Genomic DNA, 9,552 nt, shown 5'->3' with positions numbered 1-9,552 from the left:
TATTTTTATAATTATATTGTTTTTATATGTATAATACTTTAATTCTGATACTCTTTTTATTTTTATCGGACAAATACCATATGAACAAAAACACACCATACGCAAATTAAGGGACAAATACACAACGGTCATCTCATTACTGAATGCAAGTGTTTGGATGAAAAAAAAAATCATAATTTCATCTAAAAAAAAAATCTTCCTCAAATCAAGGACATCAGTATAGTTTAAGGACAAATTGAGTGCTCAATGTAGTTATAGAAGAAATATAAGCACCTATTTACAGGAAACTATTTGTCTCATGATGTCTCCAATAGTCCTAAAAGGATCCAGTTTTCAAGTAGAGTGCACTAGATAAGGTACATTTATAGTCATTAATTAAAAGAATTAATGGTTGGAATTTGTGATTAAAAAACAAATGCATATATGTAACAAAAATTTAAATAAATTACAGTCTCAACTACTGGTATTTTAATCAATGACTATAAGTGCACTTTATTGCCTAATATATACTACTCACTTTATTAAAGCTAAATCAATCTAGCCTTAAAAATTATTACTGAAAAGAAAATAAATTTTATCCATCCACTATGCCAAATCATTATATTAATCTTGCAGCATGAAAAACCGTTGTAAACATCTCCAGGTTGCAACGAAGGGCTGAGACCTACCTTAATTCATCATAGGAACCTAATGCTTCCAGAATGCTTTCTACCCAGCTGCCAGGAAGAAGGTTACAATAAAACAATTGTTATTAACAGGATTTCAAACCAGTGTAACAAACTAAATTATCATAGGTCAATTTACGTCTATATATAACAAAAATGTGTTTTAGCCCTAAAATTTATCGAGTAGGCAGTTAAGTCCACATTACCGAACAATAATCATTTTAGTTCCTATAATGTAACAATTTATGATTTAATTTAGTATTTCATAGTCTATACTAGCAAAAGGGTCTCTTTATGTACTATACCAACTTAGAATCCCGTAGACCATGAGGTGAAAAGAGGATTAATCACCGGAAGGAAATTATAAAAATTCATTTACTATAAAGGAAAAAAAAAATAATCATATTCACTACAATCTTTTTAGCAAGGAATAAAGAAATTTCCCCTGTTTGGCATTGTCTATAATTTTGTAGTGATTTCTAAAATTTCCAAAAGGTTTTATGTAGTCTCCAAAAAATTCAATCGCAACAACATAATAGCATAGAAAGAAACATGACACGAAATAAAACATATGGTACCGGTCCACTATAGACAACAGTAACAGAAAACAAAGTTTTTAAAAAGGGGAAATCGAACAAATAGATCCTAATCTTAGTATATCCACTATGAACTCTTGGGATGACTTCAGAGGTTATAATATTTTGCAAACAAACCCTTCTGTCAGTTAACAAAGTGAGCCATTCATCATGCATTTTGCACATTTTTATTAACTTGCATAAAATGGTCCGTTATATTAATTTATATTATATTACATAAAGGCTTAAGTTTTAAATACTTTATAAATTTAAATATTTTCAATTTAGTATCGATTAAAAAAATGGTTTACTGAGTGAAAAATATTTTTATTTTCGCCTAATTACCCAGTTGTTTGATTTTGCGTTCAACAAGATAAAGCAGTCGGTACTTCCATCTTGCTGTCTCCAACTCGCATCTTCCTTCTTTAATCTCTTCTAACTCGCTAATCATCTTGCCTTTAGAGAGGGAAGAAACACGTTGAATAGCTAGTTGGAGATAATTTGATAGGGAATGAGCAAGTTGGTCGATCAGTTAGAGATGAGAAGATATAAGTAACGGTTATATGAAAATAAAAAATATTTTGAACATTCAATAAAACAAAAAATGTTAATGGAGACCCAACTAAAAATACTCAAATTTAAGAAGTTTCGAAATTAGACCTTATAGAAAATTAGTGTATAACAACGAAATAAAATGAAATCAATAGAAAAAAAAAGCTCTCATTTTTTTAAAGACGATGACAAATGGGAAGAAACACGTTGAATAGCTAGTTGGAGATAATTTGATAGGGAACAGTTAGAGATGAGAAGATATAAGTAACGGTTATATGATAAACATGTACTTAATAATAAACATGTACCATCTAATGAAAGTAACATGCAGCTAAGTGGACGGAAAGATTTGATTGCAGGATTTTGAAAGCTTCCGAGTCTCTCGTGAAGGTTCTAAAGTTTAGGTTACTTCAAAATGGCAGATACAGCTTATAGTGTTCTCTTTTCTAAAATGCATTAACTAATAAATTTAGAATAAAGATGAATTATTAAAACTATAGTTATTCTTAAATAGTCCAAATGCCTATACTCAGTTCCAAAATTAGAAAAGCTTGTTAAAACATTGCGCAAAATTATTTTAAGAGGAAGAAAATCTTCTCCGTTTGACCACACAGTGAAAAGTCAAAGAAAACAGGTACGGAATAATTAGTCAAAGAAATATCAGGAAAAAGAATTTCTAAAAAGTGATTGTGATTACCCTTCGAGGCCTGGTTGTGTTGGGTAGAACACATTAGTGAAGCCTAAACTTCTTGCCATTGCGGCAGTTGTCTCACCAATGCATGCAACAGAATTGTTCCACTCTAAATCTGAAAGAAGATTCTTCCAGGCACTGTTACAGCAGATTATCTGAACTAGGTAAATTATCTTAACGGGGAAACTGGGTAAACCGAAAAAGTACAATCTCTTAAGAAACCTCCCTACTTATTTCTAATGGACAAATAAGATAAAGCAAGATTTCCGTCATTCATATAGTAACAGGAGTCACTCTGATGTTGATTAAGAAAGGGTAAAAAACAGTATCCCACTTAATTGGTATAAAAACAGTCATTGGATGCTTTAAGAAAGCTTAATAGATGCCCCTCTTACACAAAATTGAATACTGACTTCAAATATACTAAACTATCCGAAGGGTTGAATTGAATGTGACATTATAAAAACTTAACAGGGAAAAGAAGATAGAGTAAAAAGAAACTCACCGAATAGCAGATGGTGAAGCTACTGTAAGAACAGGGGCATCAAATGCTAGCTTTAGAACCATATGGTCAACATGTTGAACTGGAACCTGACAAAGAAGTTTAAAAATAGGGGAAGCAGTGAATCTCTCAGAGATAGAGACCATAAATAGCCCATTCTAGTCTAGAAGTTGTTCCACATGCAAGAAATGGTCCGTTATGATCAAAGCTATGTAAAACCAATAGTTATATACAAAAAATGACAACAAAATAAAAGCCATTGTACAGATAGTTTACAGACGCCCCATGTTCTTAGGTTGTAACTTATAAACATCACAAAATAAATGTTATGATATGTGCATTATGCGGAAGCATAAGAGCAAAAACAATTAAAGAATTATAAGAAGAAAAATATATTACCTCTAATAAAGAGAAGAGAAAATATAGAAGAATAGAAGAGACGATGGGAATTGTATTTGTAAGAGTGGAATTAAATTGAAATATACAACAACAAAGGTTTTATAGGCTACGGGGAAGAAACTAAACCACAAACTAATTAATAGCTAATATTAAAACTAATTTAATAATCATATAATTTATGCAGTAAAAATAGACAACCAATCAGAGCCATTGAGTCACACTCAACAATAAAAATATTGTAAGGACACGATCCCCCTTGCTATGAGAGTCAAACACTCAACAACAGAAATATAAGAGACATATTGTAAGGACACAATGACACAATCCTCCGCTTTTGTAACCTTTTCCTTTAAACTGCATAACAGGGCACATGCACAACATATATACATACATAAATATGTACACATACATACATACACGTAAATTGATTCTCGACAGCCATGAAGTATATTTTTGGGAATTTAACACTAATAAACGTTAAACTTAAATACTTTAACCCAACTAATCATATGAAACACCAAAGGAATATGTAGGGATTGAAGGAAGAAGTATGGCTGAAACAATGTACCGTTGTATATGTATTCATTCTAGTAACCTCAAATCCACGCTTTGAAAGTCCATCCTCTGGTTATGTAAATGTCACAGTCAATTAGCGTATGATTGACCTTACATATATTAATCCAAGTATTGAACTTCAGAGTATCTTTTTAAAACGCAATAAGACATATGTACCAATCTCATTGCTAGCCTTTGCCGAAGCAGGATAGAGAACGGTGCATTTATTTCCAATCTTAGGAAGCTCAGTAGCCAAAACCTTTCCTGTTGCTGGAAATTTTCGAAACCATAATAAGTTTCAGTTTCAGAAGTTGAAGCTTCAAATTGCAGTTTGGTAAAAGCAATACTATGAGACAACCTACTGATGAAATGTTATAGTCATGGTTAGAATCGGTTCATTTTCTTCAAAGTAAAGGACTGGTCAAAGTCGTGATCTCCCCTATCTAGAGCATATCTCCAAACTATTAAGGTTAAACTATTTATTTGGTCCATACAGTTGGCACTGCTTTAAGTTTGAGTCTCTAGACGAAAACAAATATAAGTTTAGTTCCAATACCTGCCTTTTTGTTGAAGGATGGTCCTTGTAATTAAATTTTTATTAACAGACTCAAGGCGTGGATTATACATAGCAATGACGTGGCTAAAAATTAATCATTGGGTACTTATAGGGGTATTACCTTAAGAGTTAGTTCCAGTATAAAAAAAATGTAAGTCCTTTATATAGAATGCTCTGCGCCATTATTTTCTTCCTTAACTCTGAATATAAGACTCTTTGTCATCAAAACAACAGCCATGCACTTGTCTCCCAACAGTGGTTCAAAATAGTTACCTAAAGTCCATCGGAAGGTGACTGATGACAATTGTTTAGAGAACAGGCATGGATGGAGGAAACCTTCAACCATAGCTGGAAATACTCATTGTCCTCTAAAATCTTCAAATAAGTATTCAATACATCATCCACTTTTGTCAGTGACTGATAAAGATTTAAAACTGCAACTGTTAGTGCATCAGTTTTTGAAGATTGGAAGCAGTGGCCACTAGTACTCTTAAATGTTCGTTGAAGGTTGAATGGAGTGGTGTTGGCAGTCAAAAGGTGCGTGCATGCGATTACACGACCCAGGGATGGACTTGGTGATTGAAGCAATAAGGGTGGTTGTGGAAGAGGAATATAGGGAAGTATATTCAAGCATAAAATCTAAGAGATGCTCACCGTAGTCCCTAACAAAGGCAACATTCCTACCTGTGGTTGGCGATGACACTTCCAACCCATATTCAACCATTATTAGCAATGCTTCTTGAACAGGTTAAGGAAGAATGTTACGACGGAAACCATCATGAATTAATAACTAAATCTAGATGTTTTCTGTTCCATAGAGGTACTCCTAAAGTAATATAACCTATAGGGACCAAGTGATTTCATTCACATCATTGTCACTTGTCAATCATGTCAACTACATGTGACATTTAAACAAAGATGTAATGGTAGAGACCAGCCTTCAACACAAAAGCAGGAGGAGACTAAAACTTTCTCTTTTCTCATCTAAGGAATAGTACTTAAAGTGGCATCAACTGAGCAATCTAAATGAATATTTAAACCAACTATTCATGTTATTCCTAGTCTCTTTTAATAGCCTAAAGAATTTGAGATTGAGGAGATCACTATATATTTCTTTAGTCAATCAAGGTAAAAGAAGTGAGACTACGGGTAGTAAAATGCATGAGATATTTAAATTGAGCTTCAACATACACCCAATCACACGTATACCTCTTGATGGCACAAAGGCAATATCAAGGGATCGGTTTGAAGACTGCAAACTTTCCTCAAAAATGCTTGCAGTGCCAGTCCCAACAACACCTATTTTGACATGAGGCATTCCAGAAGCTCTAGGTACAGCAATCAAGAGAAAGATAATCATTTGCTAAAAAATTAACGCGTTCACCAAACAAAAAAAAAGTTTTGTATCATTGCATCTGACCAACTATAAATTTTATCAACAAAATAGACCAAAACAATAAACAACTATCTTTAATAATTTACATTTCCATCTTTGACAACTAATGCACAATCTTGATAATAGGATAACATGTTGCAAGTATTCTTCCCATATGAAGACCATGGTTAAAGGGAAGAAATGCAATTGTTAAAATGCAACAAAATTTATTCGAAGTAATCAGAGAAAATATATCAAGTGGGTGATGTCATTGAAGAAAATAAATGACGAAAAATTAGCAGAAATATCAAGACACTTTACAAACTTTAGTATACCCCGATCAATGTATATTGTGACTTTTTTCACTTGTCAACTAATAATTACATCTCAAATGGAAGGGTCATACTACACGGTCTTATTTTACTCTATTTGGATCCCGTTATGCCACATTATTTAAGACTCTCCTCCAATTTTTGCTCCAATGCAAGGGTCTTATAAAACCCACACTTTAATAACTTTTCATTTACACTTAATTTTTCAAAACTTAAAAGAACAATTTTTACTCTTATAACCAAGGTCTTATTTAAGACTTAAAGTAACTGCACGCCACATCAACGTTCCTCCAATGGGGTGTCTTATACAAACCAAATTTTAAGCTTATGACTGTGGCTATAACACTTGTCTACGAGATGCCCTAGTGCATATTTGGCTTGCACTCCACAATAACCTTAAAATGATCTTGGAGGGCAAAAGAACTCTCAGATTAATTTTCAAAAATCATTTGGATAGGTCTAAAGGTTACTTTAGAAAAAATGTTTTACTTCAATTCAAAATAAATAATTTGTTTAAAATACACTATACTCAAGAAATTTTGCACAAATTACCCAAGGACTGATTGTTTACCTCCATGCCTCTAGAAAGACTGAACCTGCCTCAGGAGAAGTTATGACAACCCAGTCAAATGCATTGTCTGCATGTATCAAGTATGAGGGGAAGTAACAAATCCGTGAAAAATTATAAGGCTGAGAAATAACATGCATAATTGATCTTGTCATTGTATCAGAAAAGATGGCTGAGATATAACATGCAATTAGCAAACGATACTTTTGTTGACAAAATAATTATACATTCATAAATATCAAAGAACCACATTTAACATTTTATATAAAAAAATGTGGTACGGAACTCTAGAGGTCCCACAACTCATAAATAGGAGCAAGAAAGATTATATATAAAAATAAAATTATTATACAAGGAAACAAGTATAATCAAAGAATTCAAATGTAAACTGAGTAGGAGATGATAAAGGCGTATTGTACGCATTTGTAGCTATAAACCCCCATTTTCAAGGAGAATATTGGTAATGCGAAGTAATCAATTTCACATTATAAATGTCACCACTAAGAATGCATGCATACAACATGCACAAAGATATGACAAAATATTATCTTTTGAATCAACATAGTAGTTTAAAAAAGGAAGAAAAAAATATTGTAAAATGCAGCTAAAAGTAACATGTGCACAACACAAATATGACTAATATCTACATGTGTTTGTGCTTCCTTGGCCACTGCTTCCTATTAAGCATGCATAAATATATTCTAAAAATTGGCCCAATAAAAGATAAATATATAATTATATCTTTACGAGATAAAAATGGCATAACTCAAATCTTATAACACATTCAAATTTCTTGGCACGATTTTTCCTAAAACTTACCACCTAATACAGAAGGAAGCCTGTCTAAATCAGGTCCCTGCGTGTGCTCAATGAGTGGAAGCTCCAAACAATTGATTTCATGTTTAGCCTGCACTCAACATCGGAATTACCTAAATAGCTTCAGTGTATATGATTAATCAGACCTGATGACCACTACAAAACTTAAATGGGCAAGCTAAAAAGTGTGGTTATACTTTGAGGATCCTATTTTATTGACATGGCCTTGGCTCCAAACCTAGCTGAACATCTAAGAGCATGTTTGGTTCCAATTATTTTGGGGAATTCTTTCTAAGATTTCTAATTCAGAATTTCATTATAAGCTGTTTTAAACAAAATAAACTAATCCCAATCATGAAGTATATGTGTGAAGTGCCGAATGGTAAAAGATGAAAAATTAAAAAAAAAATACGGTATATGCAATATCAATTTTGGATTATGTAACAATTTGTTCAGAGTAGAGAGAAATGAAAAAACATAGATGGAACTTCTATATAATGGGTTTATAATAGAAACATTTAATATGAATAGATTTCCAATTCACTTATATATTTAGGGAAATATAAACATTGGAAGCACAAGGTAATCATGAAACAACAAAAGATGAAAGTTTTATTATTTCTTTTCAACATATGATAAACACACGTCAGTAACATGGTTAAGAAAAAATAAACATGGCAAAGTTGCTTTGAGATTCAATAAAAAAAGAAAGAGTGTGAAGAACAACTGTTTGGCGTTCATCACCAAACTGAAGCTCTTAAACTGTTTGAGAATGGTTATATAGGATAAAGGAAATACCAAACCATTATATATAACGTGAAACTTTAATATTTATGAAAGGGTGAAGAATTTGAAGCTGATCGGTCACAAACATCGATCTGAGTCTTAACCGGCGTTAAACTAACAACCTAGTGTAATCATGACTAGTAACATATGCTACGTAAAATATATTAGACCATTGTCCGGACGTTTATATTCATAGTTAAACTTTATAGTTTTAAGAGAACGTAGTTTTAACATATAATACAATAATCACAAGTCATAGAAAATTCTGACAGAAAAAATAGGGAAGGAAAAATCATAGAAAGCAGTACATATTGTCATCATTCATTTCAACCTTTAATCAAACACCTAGAGGACGGAATGGTATTCAGGTCCTAAAAACACGTAACTTAAATACTGGAAATAGGTGAAAGAGACAGCAAAAACTTATTCAGATTGCAGGAAACGCAAGCACAGGAATGAGAATAGACACGGAAAACATGGCACAGCCAACTCGTTCAAGTTCAAGCCTATAAGATTAAGCACATTGCAATGCGGTCCCAAAAAAACAAATCGTAGCAGCGAAAGGTTAAGTGAATGAACAGAAGCGAGTACCAGAGCGGCGATGAGCTTGGAGTTCTTGCCGCGCTCTCTAGTGACGATGACTTTGGGCGCGTAATTCGAAGCAGAAGAGGAAGTGGAAGTGGAAACGGCGTCGGTGGCGGAAGAGGCGGCGGTTCTTGGTGGAGGAGCGAATAAGATTCGCCGTCGCAGTGGGAGAGGAGAAGTTGGAAAGGAGGGAGGGGAGAGAGAAAACTGTGCCATTATTGTAACGTGTTGAGCAAAGGAAGTAGCTTGGGTCCAGCTGTGCTATCAAAAACTCGACCCGTTTCTCTGTGCTTTTCTTTATTTTATTTATTAATAATTAATAAATTCATGAACTGCTCAAAATATCTGCCGACATAACCCTATTAAATTAGAGACCGATTAAATTAAGATTAAGATAAGAAGGAGTTGATGCCACGTGGCATGCGGTGGTTGGGAGATATCGATAGCCGTTTGGCGTGTTGGTGCTTGAATTGCAATGATGAGATTAACGGTGGGGATTTGCGTCCTAATCTCCCAACCCGACCCAGATCTGCTTCTTCCGAGTACTACGTTGTTGCTCGTTGCTCTGTGCCCTACCTCCCAGCAACAGTACCAT

The 9,552-nt window shown here is 33.5% G+C and overlaps 1 protein-coding gene across 3 annotated transcripts; it reads right to left on the bottom strand.

Annotated features, from left to right (window-relative positions):
• Positions 1 to 222: 222 nt before the first annotated feature.
• Positions 223 to 9,241, bottom strand: LOC106762702 (uroporphyrinogen-III synthase, chloroplastic). Of its 3 annotated transcripts, XR_002667919.1 has the most exons (10): positions 8,964 to 9,239; positions 7,590 to 7,677; positions 6,774 to 6,840; positions 5,705 to 5,823; positions 4,117 to 4,209; positions 3,953 to 4,008; positions 2,989 to 3,074; positions 2,490 to 2,621; positions 1,586 to 1,726; positions 223 to 716 (listed from the first exon to the last, which is right to left on the bottom strand). XR_002667919.1 is itself a non-coding variant. In XM_014646738.2 (9 exons), exons 1-9 carry the CDS (start codon positions 9,171 to 9,173, stop codon positions 665 to 667), a joined length of 903 nt encoding a protein of 300 aa, XP_014502224.1. In that variant the 5' UTR covers positions 9,174 to 9,236; the 3' UTR covers positions 223 to 664. The 3 variants fall into 3 exon arrangements, 2 of the variants coding, with proteins under 2 accessions (XP_014502224.1, XP_022636704.1); XM_014646738.2 differs by lacking the exon at positions 1,586 to 1,726 and having other exon boundaries at positions 8,964 to 9,236; XM_022780983.1 differs by lacking the exons at positions 1,586 to 1,726; positions 2,490 to 2,621 and having other exon boundaries at positions 8,964 to 9,241.
• Between the last annotated feature and the right edge of the window lie 311 nt (positions 9,242 to 9,552).

This window comes from Vigna radiata, chromosome 5 (genome assembly GCF_000741045.1).
Source record: "Vigna radiata var. radiata cultivar VC1973A chromosome 5, Vradiata_ver6, whole genome shotgun sequence".
Lineage (NCBI taxonomy): Eukaryota > Viridiplantae > Streptophyta > Magnoliopsida > Fabales > Fabaceae > Vigna > Vigna radiata.
This window is presented reverse-complemented; position numbering and strand designations above follow the sequence as displayed.

Excerpts from the sequence above, each read along its gene's own strand:
- LOC106762702 (XM_014646738.2), bottom strand. The coding sequence starts at position 9,173 with ATGGCACAGTTTTCTCTCTCCCCTCCCTCCTTTCCAACTTCTCCTCTC. Across the intron at positions 4,009-4,116 it reads AAAGGCTAGCAATGAGATTG|AGGATGGACTTTCAAAGCGT; the intron begins GTACATATGTCT and ends TTACATAACCAG. Across the intron at positions 3,075-3,952 it reads GAATGAATACATATACAACG|GTTCCAGTTCAACATGTTGA; the intron begins GTACATTGTTTC and ends CTTCTTTGTCAG.